Source organism: Cephus cinctus, unplaced genomic scaffold, assembly GCF_000341935.2.
Source record: "Cephus cinctus unplaced genomic scaffold, Ccin1 Ccin1_scaffold0076, whole genome shotgun sequence".
NCBI classification, from domain to species: Eukaryota; Metazoa; Arthropoda; class Insecta; order Hymenoptera; family Cephidae; genus Cephus; species Cephus cinctus.
In genome coordinates, this window is record NW_014332817.1 from 364,184 (window position 1) to 387,692 (window position 23,509).

General features: G+C 35.2%; 3 protein-coding genes across 6 annotated transcripts; 1 reads left to right on the forward strand and 2 right to left on the reverse strand.

Moving 5' to 3' along the window:
* Window positions 1-94: 94 nt before the first annotated feature.
* Window positions 95-5,627, reverse strand: LOC107269877. Of its 4 annotated transcripts, none has more exons than XM_025087623.1 (8): window positions 5,188-5,627; window positions 4,888-5,105; window positions 4,379-4,460; window positions 2,305-4,263; window positions 2,043-2,228; window positions 1,768-1,940; window positions 1,375-1,481; window positions 95-1,275 (listed from the first exon to the last, which is right to left on the reverse strand). In XM_025087623.1, the coding sequence occupies exons 3-8, from the start codon at window positions 4,439-4,441 to the stop codon at window positions 1,229-1,231; spliced, it is 2,535 nt and encodes an 844-aa protein (XP_024943391.1). In that variant the 5' UTR covers window positions 4,442-4,460; window positions 4,888-5,105; window positions 5,188-5,627; the 3' UTR covers window positions 95-1,228. The 4 variants fall into 4 exon arrangements, with proteins under 4 accessions (XP_024943391.1, XP_024943390.1, XP_015599743.1 ...); XM_025087622.1 differs by having other exon boundaries at window positions 95-1,240; window positions 4,888-4,922; window positions 5,188-5,604; XM_015744257.2 differs by having other exon boundaries at window positions 95-1,240; window positions 5,188-5,604.
* A 185-nt stretch (window positions 5,628-5,812) lies between these two features.
* On the forward strand, window positions 5,813-8,983 carry LOC107269897 (probable ATP-dependent RNA helicase DDX52). Its single transcript, XM_015744307.2, has 12 exons — window positions 5,813-6,033; window positions 6,151-6,411; window positions 6,519-6,704; window positions 6,790-7,045; window positions 7,118-7,190; window positions 7,260-7,463; window positions 7,523-7,613; window positions 7,702-7,824; window positions 7,901-8,051; window positions 8,156-8,231; window positions 8,301-8,465; window positions 8,600-8,983. The coding sequence occupies exons 1-12, from the start codon at window positions 5,947-5,949 to the stop codon at window positions 8,889-8,891; spliced, it is 1,965 nt and encodes a 654-aa protein (XP_015599793.1). The 5' UTR covers window positions 5,813-5,946; the 3' UTR covers window positions 8,892-8,983.
* LOC107269902 (protein halfway) lies at window positions 8,910-23,415 on the reverse strand. Its single transcript, XM_015744319.2, has 8 exons — window positions 22,550-23,415; window positions 11,985-12,255; window positions 11,588-11,902; window positions 11,328-11,497; window positions 10,987-11,169; window positions 10,735-10,893; window positions 10,536-10,652; window positions 8,910-10,380 (listed from the first exon to the last, which is right to left on the reverse strand). Exons 1-8 carry the CDS (start codon window positions 22,565-22,567, stop codon window positions 10,108-10,110), a joined length of 1,506 nt encoding a protein of 501 aa, XP_015599805.1. The 5' UTR covers window positions 22,568-23,415; the 3' UTR covers window positions 8,910-10,107.
* Between the last annotated feature and the right edge of the window lie 94 nt (window positions 23,416-23,509).

Consider the following 23,509-nt stretch of genomic DNA (forward strand, 5'->3'; position numbering starts at 1 on the left):
GCGGCGCCATGGATATGACTAATGATTGTTACGACCATTCCGGATGTTCGAATGTGCCGAATATTATAGTTTGATATTTTTAACACACAAATAGTATTTCATACTTCAAATGAATTTATTTCCTAATTATAATCAATCCTCGATAACATAAATTCTGATGCTTTCCAAAAAGAAATCCGTATCTAATTCTAATTTTCTCATTAGAGCAGATCTTTCACTAATGGCAAGCACTTGACTTAAACTTCTATTGATATACAATTAATGTAAAATAAAAAATTCTTATGTAATTTACAAATCCGTTCTTGCATAAAAATATCATAAACTAATTCTTGTAATACTAGTACTTAATATGAATAGCTAATAAAAAGTTTTACGTACACCAAATAAAAGAAAAATATCTTGCATTTGATAGTATAGATCTAATCGATACAAATATTATATATTGTTGCTTGGAAGCTTAATTGATATTAAATGTAACAATCTACAATTAGCACATATGTGATTAAAAATTTTTGTTTTGAAAATACACTGCAAAATAGATACGAGATTCATAAATACAAAAATATGTAACATTAAAAACATTTACCCTTATAAATAATTCACAACTAATGGAACAAAACAAAATTTATGAATTTACAATGTACTGATAATAAATTAATTGTTCATTTATACCATGGAAAACTGAAACTTAGTGCTTAAAATCTTAAACAGTAATTATTAATAAATAACCATTGACATAACAATAGTTGTTTCATTTCAATCGCAAAAGCAACCTATTCTTGTATTAGCAATGGCACATCATGTATCCTTGTGGCGTTTATATTGTTCTTATGTTTTTCCGTATGCACTAGCTTAAAGCCTTTCTATTCATGATGCATACTCATTTATTGCAATAGTTTTCAGAAACAATTATTCGTACGGTTATTGCTCTCGTTGTAAAACTGATCAATAACAAATCTAAACAAAAGTGTTCATGAATTCAATTCATGTATCACAGGATTGCAATAGTGCACCTTTCACTGTTTATTCTTAACGAATATATACTAAATAAATTTATTAAAAATTATACGTATCAGGCACTAGGTGAAACTCCTTAATATTTTTTTTTCTCGTATTAACCGCAGTAAAATTTGTACAAATTGCTGACTTAGATCAAACTGTGAAAGGCACTTTAGTGTCTTTTTTTATCGCCATGGCTTGCGCACCGTTCCTACACTGGTACTTCTCTTTATACCTTGATCTGGAACAATTTATTCTTTGTTCGCATCGCGGATACTGTAATTTGTCCATGCTAGTACTTTACTATACTAGTAACTATATATATATTTACAATTCCATTTATAATAATTGATCAAAAAGTATGTATTCACTCACGTAATATATTAGGCGAACGCTTCTCCCTCGTTTGTGAAGCCCAAGTTTGGCATCTCGTCCTTGATGAAGTTGGCCGACTCACTGGAGGTGTTTGATATTCTCCCAATCTGTAAAAGAAAGACGTTAAAAACTTAGGAACAAAGAATACAATTTTTTAGACAGGATACATAAATGATCAATTTGATTGCTATTAGCGATTAAATAAATAAGAAGAAACATAATAACATACTTTTAAAAAATACGTGGTATGAAGTTATTCAGTCCAGTACAGTTACAATTATGCCACATGCGAAATAATATAATTTCATTATGAATTGTATCAATTAAAACACAAAATTTATTTAAAACAATGAACCGATAAAAAAATAAGTGTTATGTTATGCGGAATCATACTCCTTAAGTTTTTTTCTTGCGAGCGTCCGCTGCGTTGCGAAGGAAAATGATCTTGCCGAACTTGGTCGTTCTGATCGAGATTTCTTGATTTCACGATCATGTGCTATCACTTGCATCTTCTTTGAAGGACATTGTGCAAACAGTTCCACTATGTTCATCGAAGCTGCATCACACTTTTATAAAGTACAATGGTTAATGGAAATTCTTGTTCGTTGTAAAGAGCATTGTAACGCTTAGAAAATAATACTGTACTTAATTAAAAAGGTAGAAACTACCTGCAATTGAAGGCGTTGATGGAAATTAAGTTCCGGCAAATTCAGCGGTGCATCCACGTGTAACTTAAGCATACAATGCAGTGCTTCCTTGTAAGTATTTTTTAAAGCAATGACATTCTCCGTTTTCATCAATCTACGTACCAAGTAACCTCTAGCATACGCATTTATTATTGTGGCTGCACGAATCTGGAAAATTGATAAAACAGTATAAAGCTAAGATACAGTACAGTAAACGTTATAAATAATTATGATTCTAACTTACATGATTTTCTGTATACAAGGTATTATCCGGCACTGGTAGATGCGTTGTTCTACTATCCAGTGGAAACAGTTGTCTGATAACATTGGAATGCCTGCGTTCAGAACTGTCAGATTGTTTCCCATTGCTAGTGTAATCATCATTATTGTAGTTTTGTGTCATCATATCTTTTGTTGATGACGAGTCATCGGTCTTGGAAACACTTTCATCCTCAGACGTTTGCGTAGACTGACTACTAGTTCGTTCATAATGAGAGGAATGACAGGTTCCATTTGCAGGATAAATATAATCCAGAGGACACTTCATAACATTTGCATGATTTATCTCATCCACACACTGTACTTCATTGACTTTCTGTACACCTTTTAACAAGTTTTCAGTTATTTTCTGTTGTGCAAGTTCTTCTGAAGTATTCATAGATATTTCATGAGGTGACGGTATTGACTTATCCAAAACTGTATTCGAATTCGACTCCGGGAGTACAGTCATTGAGATTCCAGGAAACGTTTTCTTAATCTGTGTCAGCAAAAGTATTTGTTGCCTCTCAAATTCTTTTTGCATATTGGATTGTTCTCTTCGCTGTCTCTCCATAAGATCTGCCATTTGTTTTTCGTGTGCACTTTGTATTTCCTTAAAAATAGTTAGCAACTTTTCAGACGTTACCACAGATTTCAACGGGCTTTTCGAATTCTGTGTTTCGCTATCCGTTATAGAGCCCTCATGGAAGTTTTTATTTTGTTGAACATCTTCCGCATGTTCCTTGTCGATGCATCTGTATGGTTGCGTGTTCACGCTGCTAAGACTTCCTAATGATCCTCCTAATTTATTAGCCAGATTTAATATCGATACATTTTTATTGGTTTTCCATCTATTGTAATTTTTCACAGCACTACATGCATTAGGAGTGCAACGTTGACCATAATTATTTTTATTATTGGTACCTCGAGTTCGATATTCCTTTGCAAGCATAGTTTGGATACAATCGACTGATCTTGTACTTTGACGAATGCCAAGAGGAGGACGACCTTTTGTATGAACAACAGACTTACATGTTCTTTGACTATTGGTATTTGATATACTGTTTCTTCTTTGCCTGGATCCTGCTTCATGTCTTGAGTTATCCGAAACAATGAATTGGTTGTTTTTAATTTGATTCTCCCACTCCGTTTTAGCTTGGGTGATATTCCACTCTTTACGCTTTATTGTATTATGTGTCATTGTGGGAACGTAGGTCGTGTTCGCTAATTCTGTCTGCAAATGTGCTAACAGCATTGGACTTGGAGTTTCCAAAACATAAGAGCCTTGTCGAACCAATTTCGGAGTTTCCAATGTGGACTCCTCCACATGAATTGCCTCAGTGTTTTCTAACACCGATTTACTTTCCAATGGATGTGGTGCATCTACAGTTATTGGTACAATATCCAAAGTTTTAGGCACTTGTGGTTTCCAAGTCTCGGGTGTTGTTTCGGCAGTGTTAGGTCTGGTCGATATTGTTTCATTTAAATAGTGATTCAAGTCCGTGCTCGCAGTAACGGTATCAGAACTTATACTACCAATTAGTTGGGCTTCGTTGGGACATGAAACGGTTTCGTCGTCGGATATTGATTTCCATTGACGACCAATTGTTTCCAATACAGATTCAGTAATGCTTACGTCTGTACTTTCAAAATTATTTCTCTCATCAGGTTTCTTTTCTTCATTCATTGGAAAATCAATGACAGTTATAGTATTGGGTGTCGTATCAACAGAGTTACCCTCTGATTCAATATTTATAGAATCATTGGCAGCAGATTCTGTGGAGTTACTTCTGTCCTCTGTATATTTCTTATAATCTCTTGGAACATCACCTTTGCATTTATCAGTCTCAGCTTCTTTGGCAATTTGCAATGTTTTTAATTTCTCTTCCACTGCCATTGCTAACTGCTTATAATAATTCATTTCCATTCTAATATCTTCAGTCATCTAAAACAGTGGTTCTTTTTCATGCAACTGCTCTTACACGCAGCAGAATCTTAAGTTTGATTTAACTAATCATATGTAATATGCACATACAATATTATTTTGTTAAAACACTTACCAGTGGTGGAAGAATTGGAATGCCATTGAGTTTGATGCAAGAAACATACCTTGCCTGATCCATTATAATATTCTTAATAATTCTGTAAAGCAAAGACTATTAAAACATAGGCAATAAGTAATTTTCAAGAATATATGTTTAAATATTAGAAATATATCATACAGGAAATGTATTTCAAAGTAACGTTACTGTATATAGTAAGTGATAAATGTAAGTAATATAGCATATGAACTGAGGAATTTCAGTGGGCAGTAAATAGTCTACCCACATGTCCTTAATACTTATAAATTATAACACAATAGAGTTTCTCAGTTATAACATTAGTTTGAAATCTATCATTCACTTTCCTTTTTTATCCACTTAATTTTAAGCCCAAAAAATAATGTATGTATAACACAATTTTACATTACAAGTAAATACGATATTACAACATTTATCACATATTTTAAAATAATTAATACAATAATTTGACAATCACTCCAATTGGAAAAAAATATGTAAGAACTTACTAAACCTTACGAATACCGGCAAACTCCGGCCAACACTAACACAGTGTAGTCATCAAGGTATATCGTATATCGTGCCAAACCCATATTTATTGATAATTCATTAACAAGTAATAAGGAAATTAGTATCAGGCTATCATATTAGTAGCCTAAAAAAGCATTTGCTCTACTTTAAGCAGCGTTATTATAAAATGAAATCAAGTACCAGGTTGTGATTGACACTACAAACAAATTAAGCTGTATCATGAATTTTTGATAGCTTAAAAAGTTTTTCAAGGATAATAAGAACAATGAAATACGTACTTGCATTTTCTTGTTCATGACGATTGTCGCGTTTCACGTTAAAACCCGAATAAGTTTAACGATAAACGTATCGTTTTTTAATATTCAGAAGGAACAACAAACAATCAACAGACATTTCAAATTGAGCTGCAACTGGCTGCAACCGACACCGTTTACGTGATCTACTAAGGGCATAGACGCATCAATGTATGAAGTGACTTCATTCAAATAATTGAACTATAAAAACTAAAAACATTAAACCTATTTTCTCAAGAACAATAGTTGTTGGGTCTCGTGGGAGTGATATTACAAAAAACTTTAGTTATCAATGAATTTGCGATGTTTTATTTCAAAATGTTTTATGACAAAATTTGATACGACTTCAACTTTTCCAAAACGGTTACGATACGATACATTCAAACGTTCCCAAACCCCAGACTAGTGATACTAGAAAATCCCTTGCATGTATGGCCGACTAGGGATATTTCCGTCGGGTATCTTCTTCCTTGGCGGACTAGGGAATTCCGAACAATAGTGACGTGCAATGCAGCTGCTTGAAGAGTAAATGCTATTGGATGTACGGCAATTGGACTTTTTTTTTAGAACCAATGAACTCGTCTGTTTTCATTAGTCTTTCTGTTTTGATCTACAGTACCGACTGAATGATTTAGGATACAAATGACAGCTGTAATTTGTAGCACGTGTACTTTTATGATATGAATTTAAAGTAAATGAAATTATAATAGTATAATTTTATAACAGAATATCAATCATTTGATCATGGATGCACACGATCTCTTCAAGAAATTGTCTGTTGGGACAAAATTTGACATGAAACGCTTTCGTACAGATGCCCAAAGATTCCAAGTAAGCTTCCACGTGTGAATTAACCTTATTTTGTAATACGAATTACTCCGATTTTATGGAAATCATTTAGGTAGCATATAGAATTGCTTATATGTTATTTTTCCTAAATGTTTGAAGTTTGCAAAGAGGCCAAAGGAGAGAGAGACTGTGAAAGTTAAAATCGAGAAAGAAGATGATGACTGTTTGGAACCTACCAAAAGACTGAAACTGGAGGATGCAAATGAAAAACAGATAGAAATAAGGGATACTGAGGAAACGATAAATGCTTTGACTCTTATCAGTGGCATAACAGTACCACAGGATGGGAGTAAAATCAAAATCAAGAAGCAAAAGAAAGCCATGACGGAGCAGAAGATAATGCAACTAGAACAAGAAAAGGTTATAATTTTATAAGCAATGACTATCCGTTAAAAATGTTTAACTTTTTGAAAGGCAAGATTCATATTTTCAGAGAACAATTCATTTATAAAAACTACTACTTTCAGATAAATCAAACTAGAAATCAAAATCGTATATCTGTAGTGGGACGGCATGCTCCACCACCTATAGAATCTTTTTCACAATTGTCAACAGTACACAATGTTGCACAGGATTTGATACAAAATCTAAAAACTTGTGGTTATGAGCAACCTACTCCAATTCAGATGCAAGCTATCCCTATTATGTTACAGGTATTTTAAGTAAGATTAACATAATTCACAGTACATACTATGTATTGCATATTGCTCTAAACTATTTTGCATTTTATACAAACAGAACAGGCAGCTACTTGCCTGTGCACCAACAGGTTCAGGAAAAACAGCAGCATTCCTTTTACCAATAATTCACCATTTGGGTGGTCCGCAAAAGAAAGGATTCCGTGCAGTAGTTGTATGCCCAACCAGAGAATTGGCAAAGCAAACCTACAGAGAATGTGTTAGACTAAGCGAAGGTCGTGATTTCAGAATCCATATTATTAGTAAAATTAATCAAGCTTTAACTAAATACGGACCAAATAGCTCTCAAAAATATGGTAAGTGTCTTGAATACATTTGTCTGCTACCAGTATTCAATTTGCATTATATTATTTTCATTTTCTACATAGACATTCTTATCACAACACCTAACAGATTAGTGTTTCTTTTAAATCAAGAACCTCCAGCAATTTCGTTAAGCAAGTAAGTTATCATTAACGGCTTAATGATTGTTATTTCAATCAATTGTAATTAAATAATTTAAATTGTCAGCGTGGAATGGCTGATTGTGGACGAAGCAGACAAATTATTCGAAGATGGTGTACGAGGTTTCCGTGATCAACTAGATCAAATCTCACTGGCATGTACAAATAGTAATTTGCGTAGAGCAATGTTCAGTGCCACGAATACACCAGCTGTAACAAAATGGTGTCGGCATAATCTAAAAGGCCTTATAAATGTTACAGTTGGTCAGAGGTAAGCAATCATTACCTATTATTTATTCTACGGATATTAATACTACTGCCCCATTTTAGAAATGCCGCAACTGAATTAGTCGAGCAGGAATTGTTATTTGTAGGAAACGAAAGAGGCAAATTGGTTGCGTTCAGAAATATAATTCAGAAAGTATGTAATTAAAAAAATAATCACATTCAAATTATCCTGGTATCTATTATTTAATATGCGTGTAAAAATATATATTTTGTTTATGTAGGGTATGTCTCCGCCAGTATTAGTATTTGTCCAGAGTAAAGAAAGAGCTCAGGAACTTTTTAACGAGCTTATTTATGATGGAATCAATGTGGATGTCATTCATGCAGATAGAACTCAAACCCAAGTAATTACTTTGTGATTAATACCAAATTTTTTAAGATACTCTATGAATGCACTTACCTGAAACTTATTATTATCAGAGAGATAACGTTGTGAGGTGTTTCCGAGAGGGAAAGATTTGGGTATTGATATGTACCGAACTCATGGGTCGTGGTATTGACTTCAAGGGAGTTAATCTCGTCATCAATTATGATTTTCCACCATCGGCCATTTCTTATATTCACAGAATAGGTAATTAAAACTTTCTAATCATATTCTTTGAGTACCATTAATTCGTTTCTGTATGGAAAATGAACAATTTTGAAGCAACATGTATAGTTACATCATTTTTGTAGGACGTACTGGTCGTGCTGGACATAAAGGAAAAGCACTAACATTCTTTACACAAGAAGATACTGCGAATTTGAGAAGGTATTAAAAATTGCATAGTGCAATATCTTTTCTAAATTGTTCAAATGACTAATATATCGTTCCTGATAGCATTGCTGCTATAATGCGCGAGTCCGGTTGTGAAGTACCAGAATATATGCTTGCTATGAAAAAGCATAGCAAGAAGGAAAAACGAAAAATGGAACGTGAAGCTCCTAAGCGAGATTCAATATCTACCATTCCTACGTATGAAAAACAACGGCGTGAAAAGCAGAAGTAAATAATTTTACTCTATACTCAATCAACTTTACTCCCTTTACTCCATGTCTCTTTACTCCATGCTCGGTATAAGACTGTACATTCATTAATCATTTCCCACAGTATTATTAACTTATAGTTTTGCTTCTTAGGAAAAGACGGGAGGGAAGTAATCGAGCCAAGGAAAGTCAGACTGTAGAATCAAATGGTGACAGGATTAAAGAAAATACCGGAAATAAAAGTGAGAGTTTGACTAATATTAAGAAAAAGAAAACATCGAGAATTGGACAACAAATTAAGAAAGCGGGTACACGGGTAGGTGGGTCGTTTAGTAAGACCTTAAAAACCAATCAAAAATCTATATCGACTAAGAAAGTCAAACAGTTAAAAACAACGATTAAGAGCGCAAAAAAGAGGACAAATATTAACGATGAAAATAAGTAGTTGTACACAATGTAAGGATTTCTCACGGACATATATTTCACACATACTGCCTGTAGTATAAAAAAATTCGAATAAATCGTTAAAAAAAGAAATTGTAAGCGTTCTATTTTCATACTCCTTTTTCCCATCATTCAAGAAAAATCAGCATAAAGAAAATAAGGATATCCCAAATCACAATTTTAGAGACGCATATTGAAAAATATAAATGGTTATTAAATTTGTATATACATTGCATTGGACTTTATACATGATAAGAGATTACGTTAGGTGCCTTATTTTTTAAATATTTTTTTTTCTTAGTTTCCCTCCTTTTCAGTTTCCTTCAACTTGTACAGCCTGACTGCGCCGAGTCAACTATTACAGACTAGAGCATTATTATCCAAGATGCTTAAACAATAAAGAATCATTTTTAATGACCATACCTTAACTAATATTATATCATATGCGGCAAGTTTGGACATTCTATCAATTGAGCACATTCTGCGGATGTTCGTGATTGAACGCTGGATTAATAAAATTATGCCTGTCATGGATTTCAAACACAACAAAAGTCATTCGCATAATGATTTAATTTCGGCAAGATACTCTTAACCATCGACACAACATGTGAGTCCCTAATAGCTACATTGCACGTTGTCATAATTGCACTCAACATTTCAAACGATCAAGTTATTTTTTTGCAACTTGACAGCAAATACAATTTTTCATGCGGCTTGTAAAAGATCATTAGCAACAAATTTTCTTGCCTATCAATACGATTAAACGGAAATAAAAATTTTTATATATATACCATGCGTTACGTGTTACAACGTTATTCCTTAACATTCATTATAAAATATATTTCGGCACTTGGGCTTATATTACCTTAATTCTTTAATACCGTTGCCTCGTCACTCGACGAGCCGCAAGGCATACTTTATGCAATGTAGAAAAGATTCTTGCTAATAGAAAAAATAAGAAAGATAAGATAGAGTTACCCTCAGTCATTTTTATACCTATAGTTTAAGAAAGATCTCTTGCGCAGCTGTGAAATTATATCCATTTGATGCAGCACCACGTGGGAAGTTGGATAAAACTTTTCCCCATTTCTGATTATTCATAAAATCGTGATCTATTTCATTTTCAAGATAAAAAAGGGCTCTTCACGTTTCTGTCCTGTTACTAAGAATTTATCACAAATATCGATGAAATAATGAGTTTACCGTTACTCATGGAGTTATGTCTCGCATAACCAGTCACAAGGTAATTTTGGCATTTTGTTCGCTGGCCATGGAAGGTATCCTGCAGTCTTAAAGACCCAGTAATCATAGGAGACTTTGGCCACAAGGCTAATTAGTAATATTACTTCTGTCGCTATTATATAATATATATAATCCGTCCAATCACCCGGGTAGACGCACATTTTCGACGGCTCCAGATCGACGACCTTTTCTTTGACATTCTCGCACAATACCTCGTCCGAATCCAGAATGCGTGTTTGTAACCATACCTAAGGACAAGTACACACGAGCAGATGATTACGAAAATATCTACTGAATTTTAATCGAAATTCAAATATTCATATAAATACATTTATTTATCTGTCAAATTCGATATAAATGAGGAAAGTCTATTTTATAATATCGTAAACAATCTTACGCTCACCTTTAAATATTTGGCCGTGTTGCAATCGCAGTGTAATTGGTTACCACCGAGTTTCACGAGTCTTGAACTCCCGAAATTCTTGTCACGAGCATTAGGACTTAAGATGTATGTTGGAAGCTGTCATATAAAAAACTGTCATGAGAAGCAGACAAAGCAAAAGTAATATAATTTTAAAGTGAAACAAGTGATATATACCTACCGACTTAATTTTATTATAACGCAAGCTTAAAAGAGCATAGTTGTCCAAAAATTTGGAACCCTCCAGTTTATTGATGGATGAGATATTATTGTAATCGGCATAAAATTCACGGATATCCTGATAACAAGGATTCGTACTCAGGTCGTCGAGCACCGTAATCTGTAAGGTAAGAACGTGTTATTTTTCAAATACTTGTTTCACACCTGGGGACACGATGTGAGTCTAGTTGACTATAATTAAATCGATAGATACATTATTATAAGAGACGTTGAGTGCTATCGTATTACGAGGCAACTTCTCCGGCAACTCCGTCAGTTGAATTCCACTGCAATCCACATTCACAGCTAGAGTTGGCTGCTTCCCTTTCACTATGTCTAATCTCCTGAAGTTGCACTGACACTGCCATGCTTCGCCCTTCGGGCATTCCGTCTGTAGCTGACAATTACATTGAAGGCAATTTATTACAAACAATGCCAAAATGGTAACGCGCGTAATGCCATCAGTTAACGAATATAAAAGATATTTAATTGTATCAATCAAGTGTACTAGTAAGCAAGAAAAACTTGAAATATATTTTTCAATCAAAAACTTACCAAGCTTAGATAGCGCACTTGTTTCAGAGGAACTTGTTCAGTGGCATTGAACCAGTGCCAAGTTTTACTGGCAGAACATACAGTTTCGTTTTCCCTGTTGAAATTGATCTGTTTCTCGCCTGTCTTATTGATATATTGATAAATGTCGTGACACCATAATGTATTGGTACCTAAAATTGTATCCAAGGTAAGCACAAAAACATTCACACGATTCGTCGTGCTGTCCAAGCAATCTGACAGAGTCCAAAGTACTTTCTTACCTGAAATATCCAGCCAGAATTCTCGACCGTTCATGGTATTGAGGGCAGGTAGATGCGTAAGATTATTATAAGACAGATCTAAAGTGGTAAGATGTGCGAGTCTAGTGAATGAATTGTTCTCGACTTCAACCAAAGCGTTATTTGAGAGATTGAGACAGAGCGTAGGAGTCATCATGAGAAATTGTCCCTTAACGTGATTGATCTTCCCATCCGTAATTGCGAGAGACTTTAGTCTTCTCCATCTGACTTCGCTAGCATTGAAGGTATCAAGCGTGGCATTTCTGATATGAACGTACGTAACGTTAGCTGGAAAATCTGTAAATTACAAATACGCATTACATTGGACGCCAAAAAGACCATGTAAATTTTATTTTCAATTTCATAAATCTTTAATTACTTGCGCATGACAATCCGCTCTCAAAAGTTTGACTGTCTAAATTACAGCACAGAACAGCCTGAGCCTCAGGACTATCATGAGACAAAATTATCCTCTTGCATGGACATTCGCCGGGATCCTGTGGCGGACATTCCGACGATAACTGGTAGAAACACTGTTCAGGTAATGCACCGGAAATCCCATTTCCATTTGTGGCTGATGCTTGATCCTCTTCCGTTCGTGCGCTGGCAACCCCGGCGTAGAGGCACATCATAACGGCAAGCCACTGCATCTGTAATTATAATAAGGTATTAGGAAGAACTGATTATATCTCTGGGTAAACATTTGGAGAATAGTAATGGCGTACTAGATGACTATATGTGAACTTTTGCGAAAATTAGTACATAAAATGTGTATTAATAATGAAGAGTCGGTTTTTAATTTCTAGAAAAAGGTTCTTGGAAAAAATTTTCTTAAGTTTCCTATATCTGCTTAACTATTTAAAATCGACATAAGAGATATATAAATTATACAACTCCATAGCTATCCCATAAAGCTATACGAAACTGTCGTTCTGGGAACGTTATATTTTGATCAATGGAATAACGCGAGGAGACTTAATTGCCAGTGTAATTTTCCTAGTACCACGAAATGAGCTGTTATTCCCATTGTTACCGTAATACAGTACGAACCATAGCCAAGGACTAACCTATTTTTACTATTGATGTATTTAGTACCACGACATTTGTAATTCCTATGCCAGCCGGTACCTAAATCATTTACGTGAGTTTGTTTTAGAATCGTGAAAATTGTTCTAGAATATTTAATGCTTTTGTGCCATAGACGGAAGTTCGATTATAAAATCAGAATTTTTTAATTTTTGTCAAAATTTGTTTTTTTTTCAAGATTTTACATATTTCTTCAGAAATTAGTTTTCCGGTAACGCTGTTGTATTACGCCATGGGAAAGTCCGCGAAATACGCGGAACCTGACTCCATGCTTTATTCGAGGTACAGAAATGATTTATTTGCTATTCTATTTATATTCGCTATAAGCCTCTGTGCATTTACATGATCCAGACCCGTTAAGCGGATCGTTTAAGTAAAACCTGTAATTTTGCACACAAAAGATAGTAATGATTAACGATTACGAAAATGCCTTATATGTATAATAAAGTCTCAAAGAAAAAGAACAAGTTTAGGCGTACACGTGCAAATCTACATCTATAGTAGTCATCGAGTATAGCGAGATTTAAATCCCGCTAATCCTAATGATCCGATCCAATTAACTTGACGATCCAGTGAATCAAGTATCGATTGGCTTTTATTTGCGGCTTATCACTAATGCAAAAGGTATTTATAGTTGCACAAAAGTAACACCAAGCGAATGTTTTTCACGTAAAAAAAGGAGGGTTCTGACAGAGTTTCAAAAATGCGACGAATAAGAAATAAAAAATTTTAAGTTATCAAAAATTCAAATTTTTGCAAAATACGATTTCCGCGAACGAGTACCATATGTTTCACACTCTTTAGAGTAAACAAACAATTGCAACATATGTCAAATTTTAAGCCCAAAAAAAAAAGAAAATGCTGTTCGACCAGTAAGAAAAAAAAAAAAAAAATTGAAGGATGAGAATTTTCGATTCATCTCTTAATACAGAGCAGCACTTGAAACGCAGAACCGTAGCTGATAACTCTTATCTCCGAGTAGCGGCATCAGTGCGTTCTTCTAATCTGCACCGTTAGGTCATGTTAGACCCGGATATTCTCTCTCTCTCTCCCGCACTCCTGTTCCCTCGACCGTATAGCCATTATTATAGAGTCTAAATTTCACTCCCCTTAACGTCTCCTTGCGACCGCTTCACTCGACTCATCTCTTCAGATAACTAATGTAAAAAACCTGTAACTGCTTTTTGTCGCTCTGATAAGAAATTAGAGTCTCGTTGGACTCCATCGAAATCTAATATCATATACCTGTTATGGGGACGTGGCACTTAAAAATATCCTCGGAGAATCTTACCCTTTAAGTGAAGTCAAATGGACCGGTAACTCAGTGGGATGTTTGTCAGAGTAAATCAGTGTGAAAAAAGTAAACAACTCAGTGAGATTTTAACTTTTGGCAAAATTCCTCAACTATTTCTGTCTCTGATAAGTTAAAGATAGGCCAGATACTTTTGCCGAAATATATTACACAGAATAGATTCCCAGGTCGCTGGACCAGTACCAGAAAAAAAAGGCGTTCATCCATCAAGCTATGTATATAGGTTCGTGTTTGTTCAAGAGGAAGAAAAGTAATCCGATTCCTTACGAACTATTGATCAAGATTAAACAAGAAGAATAGGAAAAAGTCTGTATCCAAAGTATTTTCTAAAGTTAAAGTTTACATGTTATAATGATTCATCGGAAGCTTAAATGTATGGCGAATGTCTGTTATCCCGGCTTAATCGTATGTAAAATATTGAGTCAGGCCTTTCATGGAGATTCACTGTAATCAGACTAAATTCAATGACCGCCAGTGATTTATAAGCGCAGAGAGAAATCACGTCGAGGATTCGCAGGGCTTGTATACGGAAAATTCGTACGCGCATATCCGTGTCTTGTTACCGTCCATCAGTACCCCACGTGTATACGTTCGATGTACTTATTTCTGGGATAATAAATTATTACGCGAATAAACGAGCAAACCATTGCAAGAGATGCTTCCGCTACAAGAATATCCAAGCCCCCGGCAATCCCATGTCTTAGGCATGGATAAATGGCAAGGAGCATTAAAGAAATTCAAAAAGATCTACAAATATATTCCTATTGAAATATTTTTATGAATTTTATGAAAAAAAATTTTTTAAATTATATCGACATTCCCGCTCGGCTTTTCATATAGCTCAAATATGAATAATTAGTCTTAAGGCAATTCTCAAAAAAATTTTCGTATAAGACCATATGCAAACTTTCCATCTGCGCGTACGAGCAATTAGCCAAGGAGCTTTTTCCTTTGATATTTATTAATCGTGTTGACTTGACAGAGGAACCCATAGAAACGTATCTGGTATACTGGTATTTTTATGGTAATGAGACTGTAATTAATATTAACAAATCCCATGGATTTTCATAGTGGTTATATTTTTCGTGGAAGTCAACAATTTTAATTAACTAGAACTTGATTAATTATACCGGCTGTCTACTAAAGTCAAATTAAAAAATTTTATCGTATATAGGAGCAATGGATGAGAAAATGTAATATTGGCTCGGTATAGCAATTGGCTCTTAACGTAATTTTATAGCCATAAGCCTGAGAGAACTCAGTGACGCGTGCCTGCACAGATATATAAGCATGATTATCCATATCAAATTGTCTGTATGTTTTTATTAAGAGAACCGCAATAACCTTGGATTATCCAACTGTTCGTGCTACGTTGGTTTATCATGCGAGTTAACGATGCTCTACTTGAACTGATTTATGAGAATCGTGCCAACTGATCTCTGAAGAATTTCATAATTTCGGATTATTGATATGAACAATTATTATTTCATTAATTCGCATAACAGCTGTGCGATCTCGTGTGAAATAGTCATTTTCAACACACGCATATTAATTGCGTATCGTTTGGTAAATCTCGCTGTTAAAAATTGTCCAATATATTCAAATATTGACCAATAGCCCAGTGACGATAGAAATGTCAAACAAGATAATTCGGCATAGATTTATGAATGAATAAACAGAACGAATTTATTCGCAGACTTCGTTACTGATAATAAAAGCCTACACGGAGTATAGAGTACATGCAAATGAATAATAAAAGTACCATAAACTATTAAACGAATAAAGATATTAAAAAATTTGTTAAAATTTTTACACCTCCGATCGACCTCGTCACTCGTCAGCAAGAATAATATTACCTAATATACTTGCAGTCCCATAAATCGCAAGAAAAGTCGACGCTGACAGCAGCATATTTACTCGTTCTTCAAAAGTGTCACAAGAGTCATCGTGGAAAGAAGATAGCCTAACAATCAGTTAAAATAATAATTTATATTAAGCAACGCTAACAGTTGTGATAAAGAACCGCAAATCTTGCCAAGCAGGATATTTTCGTGATAATCAGAAAGCCTATGTACGTACATGCTAATGTGTATTAATAGCAAAACAATTTTTTTCCACTTTTAATCTACCGTACACAAACACTGTTATAATTGTCGAGTCTGTATAATTGGACCAACGCCTAGTTATTCTTATGATAAAAAAACATTATTTACCTAACCTAACACGAATGCTTTACAGTCAAGTAAAATAGCACGGGTCCGTACGTGCGTGACCATTTGTAAAAACTATTCTAAATTCGCTCGCTGGCCGTGCCTCCAAGAGCAGCAATCTATTTCTGAAATGTTTACCGATCGAACGTATTATTGAGAATTACTGAGGATTGGAGTGCTCGTAAAATAATATCATTCCACGTATACCAATATGCAAGACACTTAGAAATTAACTGTGTTCGTGCCGCAATGTGTAATTGCTGGGAGCATGCACAATGCGTAATACAGCAAGAGCATCGGTTTATCAAGTACGCATACGTAATCCTTACAGCAGAAGAATTACTTAACGCGAACAATTACCGTTTAATGGATATTACCTCACATGCGTCTTGGAAGTGCAGAAAATATTTTGTGCCGAGTACTAAAAGAGCTATAAAATATACAAAGCAATATACGCTGTCATATGAATATACATGGACATACTGTAAGGAAGAATGAAGGCTGATAATAAAACGTCGATCGTACGAACGAGAGAACAGACAAACATTGTTCGGCTGTTTGAAAAATTAAGTAATTAAAATAAACTTAAAATAATCCTGTTAAGACTTATCCGACAAAATGCAAAGACGCCTGCATACCTTGTGTTAGCAGCAATGTACATGTGCTAAGAATAATAAGTATAGTCGACAATGACGTGCAACAGCACTTAATTGCAATTTGAATTTACAAAATTTCAAATATAAGCGCGACAGGTTTCATTCGTTTGAAAAATATATTATATCCTTGTTACGCAATAATTAAAAATACCTCCGTTCTCGTTAACTCGCGTACGGTATAAAGAAAACTTTTCTTCGCGTTGTGTCCGTGAAATGCCCCAGGACATAAAAGCCTCGGACGATCGAAGAACCTTCAAACTTCTCTGTACTACGTTCCTCGATATTGTAACAGGAGCCGCGCCGAGGTATATCAAAGTATCGGTGCATGCATCGAATTACGAATGTACATTAATTATTACTATAATTATATATCAGTATGGCAATGCCTGTTAAGATCAAAGCTACCAATGAGACTTGTCAAGTACCAGTTTATGTTTGAGAAATATTTCTCAAGTCAAATTTAACATCGAGCGTCGATACAATGTGTTTACCAAAATTTCTCACTCTCGGCTGAATAGCTCTGTACATGTATTTCCATGAGGAAAAATAGTTGTGAGTTTCTTGTGCAGTAACGAAGTACCGTGAAATGTTATAACGATTGTACGATTGATCGGCACGACAATCTATCCGATATTCAACAGAAAAGGCAAGCATGTATGCATATGCATTTTGCATATTTTTCATAGTGCACGCGACACCATGATGACAAGGAATATGCTTTAACGTTTGTGGGAGGACGTAGCTTGGTAACACGATGGTGATAACAGTCGTAGCAGTTAACGTTTATAGAAGGTAATATGGTATTATTGCACACTACCACTACTAACACTACTGATTGCTACGAGAAGACCAATATGAGCACCACTCGAAAAATAGAATCACCGAGCTATAACGTTGATACGTATTACCACGTATATTGTATGAAGAATAATAATAATACAGACAATATATTATATTGTGATAATATTTCAAGATAAAAATACTTTGAAACGTCAATGCGTACGTATATTAATATTTTTGTACTCGATTTCGTATTTGATTGTTGTCGTTGACCAGTTATTGTTTTATATACTAGCTTTGTATTATTATATAGTGTACAGATCATCAATTATTTTAACTCACGTGGAAACGTCTTCATACTACGTGATCCTAGTTTGCCGGTATTGCGTTTTTGTTGAAAGTTAATCAAAGATCATCAAAGAGGTAGGTCAGACTTAAATGCGACTTAAGCACAAGATGTCTGTTGTTCAATATGCCTAGAAGATCTATGGCGTTGAATAAATTACGCATACTATGTGAAGATGAATATTTAGAGAGTCACGAGAAACCTTCCTCTTTACATCAGTTATTTTTTCGACATTTTTTCATCTGTTTGGTGTTGCGCGTCACATTAACTTCCCAGCAAAAGTTGGATGTTTTTCTAGTATAGTTGACAGTCTCGTTATAGGTTAGAGTCCGCCCGAGTACTCGAGCATTCGTTCGATTTCCTTAGGGCGTCTCGCAATCCAATTCCAGGTAACGAAGGGTCGAGAACAAAGGACTTTGTTGTATGTATATGACGAAATGAATAGTGAATTCCAAACAAATGTAGAGACTACGGTTTATCTATATTTAAACACTAGGATATGCCAACTGATTTTCTACAAGTGCAAATAACGTCTAGTGTACCAATGTATAGTTCTGGAAGGGCCTAAGAAAGGGGACACGTTCATTTGAAATCGTACATGGCTACGGTTGGCACAGATTCGTTTAGTAAATTTAATTACTTGAATTCTACAAGATTCTTCAAAAGGTAGTAGGTCGTGCATCGACAAAAAAGAATTTTATTCCCAGTCCGTCGGATTCGTTTAGATATTAATTAAGTTGATAAATGACTCTGGTGGTGATTTAAATGGCGTGCAGCAGTGAGCAAAGTAAAATCGTAATAATCGTGGTTTGTATCAAAGCCCAAATAGTAAAAGTGCAATTTATATTAAGTCGACGATTTGCGGTTGCATGCACGACGGTCAATTATTCCATTACAAGCAGGAAACTTTTTCATTCGTTCGAGTTATCTCTCTAATGATGCCATAGCGGGTCGCTGGAACGTTCCGACGTTCCCTCGTAATACACCACCAATTACGATGAGTGCACGGTAAAATAAGTTATTTATTGTTCAGTCACTCGCATGCACATTGACAAGTGTGATATTTTCTATGCAGTTTTTCAATAAATCGCTATACTCTTTTCGTTGCACATTCTATGCAGTGCATAGTCTATGCCACGACGAGTTACTGACTCTCAATCACCTTCTATATTTTTTTTCGAATCACGTACTTATATTTATGTATATAAATATATCTGTTTCTCAATTTCTCATCTCTTTACTCTTAATTTTCTATTTGATATTTACCAGCGAAGAATAAAGTAATTGATTCGAACGTTAATTATATTCGACTCCCAGCGCTATATTATTTTCTTCTAATGACTCACGTCGTTGTCCATACTTTGGATTTCTATTCAAATAATATGCGTAAATTTACATATTATTTATATGTACGATATAAGCTTTGTTCTCTCACACTGTGCTAAATATTACCAATAGTCTCGGATTCTGTTGTTTTATATAGTATTAGCATAGCATTCCGTTAGTGATTATTCCTTTGCTGATTCCATCTTGGCATTTAACGAAGGTCAAATAAGAGAAACGTTAATGAGTGACATAGTATAGCCCATATATGCTTTACCCCAAATTATATAGTCTATTCTATGCAATAGCTCTGGGTCTTAAAATGGGTGTCCGTTTACAAGCTCAAATAACTGTGGGACATATGATTCCGCTTTTCGGTAGAGGCCCAAAAATCGGCGTCAGGACCCCAAAGGCTTCCCTGCGGGTTCTATTCAATTCAGCGGAGTTGGTCGGTATTACGACATACAGGTGTGCACTTTCTTGACGAAAGTATTCTAACAATTTTTGATATTATTAAAAATAATTCTTTATTCTTGGAACTTATATTCTACAATAGCTTAAAAATTAATACGAATTTTCGTAAACTTTTCTTAATGTTGATCAATGACTATAACTTTGTATCGGATATGAAAACTTCTTGCTTTTACTTCGGAAAATTTTCAACCCACCTCTTACGTAATTGCTTACTTGATCAAACATTGACGAACCACAAAGGATAAAGAAGTTACTCGTTAACGGAATTCCAGCGCTGATAATATAGCGCAGAGATCAACAAACTCAAGTATCCCGTACCATTATTAGAGGGAATATAAACAAAATTGAAAATTACACGGGCACGCAGGGTTCATACTCATGAAAATTATTCCCTAAATATTACTACGTCAGTGAACGACCTATATTGCGGCACCAGGTAACGTGTGAAAAATAACGATAAGCACAGAGGTCTTGTGCCACATGTATTATATACACTGCCAGGACTATTTAGTATCGGCCATAGCAACATCGCGAGAATGCATATTTTCTCATGGATTTAAAAGGGAATAAAAATATCTCCTTTCACCATTCTCATCTTGAATAAACATCAGGATTTAATTCGTAATACCATCCGTAGAATATTCGTCATAACCGATTGAGGAATATAAAAATAATAAAAAACCTAAAAGAGTCTACGAAATATTTATTTTCACTCATCGCTATAGTTGTAATCCCATTTAATTTTCCTAATGCACTTATTGCATTTGCAACTGCCTACGTCTCCCTCTTTTTTTTATACCCAATGTGCATGACCGCTACACTCGTCACGTTTGATAGAACCAGGAGAGACCTCTCTCGACTTGATTCTATTTATACGAGAGACTCGAGCTTACCGAAGTGGCAGGAATGTTGTTTTTAATGCGCGTCCCCACGCTTGCTCGATCGTCGATCAGCCATCACTTACGCGATTCCATCTCGCTGTTTGATTACAGCTGCCATATTCACACAAGCCGTCAGAATTTTAATACAATAATCATACGGAATATAAAATGTTACAGGTAGAATATAAATGTGAATAAAAAATATTTTTTGTTTTTCTTTGTACCATGGGTCATTCCTCTTTTCACCATTACACCTACTGACCATCAATGAGGAACATCCTGTAGCATCACTACGGAATTCTATCCTTCTTTCTCGATACGAAGAAGAATCTTTGGAATTCCACAGTCGCTTCCCGCAAAACTGATCGATCTTCGTTTCTTTTGCTTGCTGAATGTACCTGAATCGCTTGCGCAATGCGTTTGCGTTAAACCGCGTATTGACATTTTGTTTCATTTTTTATTTTATTTCGCATGCATTGCGCACCTATACGAGTCTTTTGGAGATATCTTTGTATACTATATTAACATTTTATTGTCACTCTTGAAAACGGGTTTTAATATGTCGACGGCAAGTTACATTTTGTTTAATCTTATTTTTAAATAGTAAATTGATTAATTTCAGATTTACAATACATCTATAGTTAAGTAGGCTTAGTGCACTCTTAATATGCTTATTAAATACAACTTTGTTACTTGTATGAAATTACAGAAATTCGTACAGTCAAACTTGTCAACTTTTTCGCTAATTCCACGTACGTATATGCATATGTGCTACGTAGTTGCATGCACTTTCTTTATTCTTATGAGTGCAGGCGACAAACGTAACTATATGTGGCTTTGTGAGTCACACAGATTTCCACGGCTAAAGAGAATTATTATTTTGGGAACGTCAAGGAAGTTATCCCTAGTGCGAAGAAGTGGATCACGCGAATAGATCAACTGTTTCTTGATGTTATGGATAATGAAGGAGAAATAAAATAATGGAAATGTAAAGAGAGGAATTTTTAAATGGGAGACTAAGAGCGATTTTAACGTAAAAATCATAAATGCTCTTCAATATCCGTGCTTCGGTGTTTACGATTCTTAACTAAGGTAAATATACAAGTATCGGAAAACAGATTAAAGATATGAACAGGCATATGCATATGGGTAGGATTAACTTCGATAAAGTTGATCATCATAAAAATGTGTCATTAAAATTAAAAATATGTAAGGATATTGTCATTGTGTCAGCAAAGCGATTCATGCGAAGCGTGAGGTGAAAATCAGCATTTTGTTATTGAAACATGGAACTCTTCATAATTAATCGGAATTTCAATTACAGACTTTTGATCAGCGAAGTATTTTGCTTGCGATTCACGTTCGATATAGATTTGAATTGCAATTAACGTCAGTGTATATTTAAAAGACAATAGAGTTGACAATTCTATCACGCGTTAAAAATGTCATTTTCAAATATAATAAACATTGTCAATATTTCATTTTTATTTTAACGCAGATTAGAATTTTTCCAGTATTTTTTTTTAACGAATTTTCAACGAATTTTTTGAGAATGAAAAATATCTTATAAAAATTAGTAAGATTGAAGGTCAACTTCGCATTTACAAGTTGGTTACAAACGACGCCTACCAAGGACTTCTAGTTCTTTATGTGTAATGAGCGTTCCTAATAATAACGAATCATTTCGACTGCGCCATAAACTTGCCGAACTGTCATCGACTAAGTAGTCGCATTATTGCGAGAAAATGAAAAGCTGAAATGAGTCAAATGAAAAGTCATTCAATCAAATCAACGAGTGTATAGAGGAGATGGTACCAAAATGGTGCCCGATGATATTTTGAGAAAAATTCGATAATCTTAAAACTAATTGACATACCTTCGTAGCACTGTACATTAAACGTGACAAGTAGTGTCTGTGTCATCCATTGCGTACATACACGACGAGTTTCGAAGACCCAACGTAAAAAAATTCTTCTATGGTCCATAAAGAAAGAGTGATCCACAAACTCAAAGGTCACCTCCCTCAAAGAGATAGCATCATCAGCAGTAGGAGGAAATCCACCAAGAAACCGCGGGCTATCCGAGGCCCGGAAGAAGGCTCGTTTGCGCGTAAAACGAGTTAAGAAAAGGAAGAACGTTTTGTCCTGACGAAGTGACACAAACGAGTTAATTCGTTTAACCGTCGACGACACCGCAGGTCACAGGGGTTGCCCCAACTAATGAATCAAAATTGGTCAGCTTGGAGGCTGTACCACGCTCGGTTACGTCTCTCATTATACTCCAAGTAGAATCATAAATCAGCGAGCTCTGCTACACGGTGATCATTCTCTTCTCTTTCGCGTAGAGTGGCTCAACGATCGGACTTCTTTAACCCGGCTTTGCAACGACGCAAGGGTGTCATTAGAGCTAGTACCAAACCGAACATAGGAATGCGGACGCGAGTTCGTAATAAACTAAATATTAATCCTACACTTATCGTTAGATGGTCCGCACCGCGGAAATACACTTTACTATAAAGTTTCTATTCTGAGGATTGTCCGAGCGTGACTGAGATTCCATTCAGGGAACATACACGGCCGATCAACGTCTATCGCGGTTCTGCCGGCGACTAACGAGCCAAACGACTTTTCGCTTCCCTGTTTCACTTCTCCCTCTCTCATGTGGTTCGGAAGACCGGCATAGTACGCACAGTCCCTACCACGAAGTCCCCCGACACTACTCGAAGCCCACTCTAAGGCAACTGGTACGAAAGCTAGTTACAAACCAGAAATATAGCGGGTGTCTCTTAAGATATATGTCAAGAATCGGCATCATTTTCTGACCCCCCCCCCCCCCC

What these genes read in the sequence shown, in the direction of transcription:
- LOC107269877 (XM_025087622.1), bottom strand. Translation starts at nt 4,441, where the DNA reads ATGGATCAGGCAAGGTATGTTTCTTGCATCAAACTCAATGGCATTCCA. An exon ending in GCAAGAAAAAAACTTAAGGA is followed by an intron (nt 1,482 to 1,767) that starts GTATGATTCCGC and finishes TTTCTTTTACAG; the next exon opens with ATTGGGAGAATATCAAACAC. An exon ending in GCGTTCGCCTAATATATTAC is followed by an intron (nt 1,241 to 1,374) that starts GTGAGTGAATAC and finishes AAATTGTTCCAG; the next exon opens with ATCAAGGTATAAAGAGAAGT.
- LOC107269897 (XM_015744307.2), top strand. Translation starts at nt 5,947, where the DNA reads ATGGATGCACACGATCTCTTCAAGAAATTGTCTGTTGGGACAAAATTT. An exon ending in CCAGCAATTTCGTTAAGCAA is followed by an intron (nt 7,191 to 7,259) that starts GTAAGTTATCAT and finishes TTAAATTGTCAG; the next exon opens with CGTGGAATGGCTGATTGTGG. An exon ending in CAACGGCGTGAAAAGCAGAA is followed by an intron (nt 8,466 to 8,599) that starts GTAAATAATTTT and finishes TTTGCTTCTTAG; the next exon opens with GAAAAGACGGGAGGGAAGTA.
- LOC107269902 (XM_015744319.2), bottom strand. An exon ending in GAGCGGATTGTCATGCGCAA is followed by an intron (nt 11,903 to 11,984) that starts GTAATTAAAGAT and finishes TGTAATTTACAG; the next exon opens with ATTTTCCAGCTAACGTTACG. An exon ending in ATTCTGGCTGGATATTTCAG is followed by an intron (nt 11,498 to 11,587) that starts GTAAGAAAGTAC and finishes ATACAATTTTAG; the next exon opens with GTACCAATACATTATGGTGT.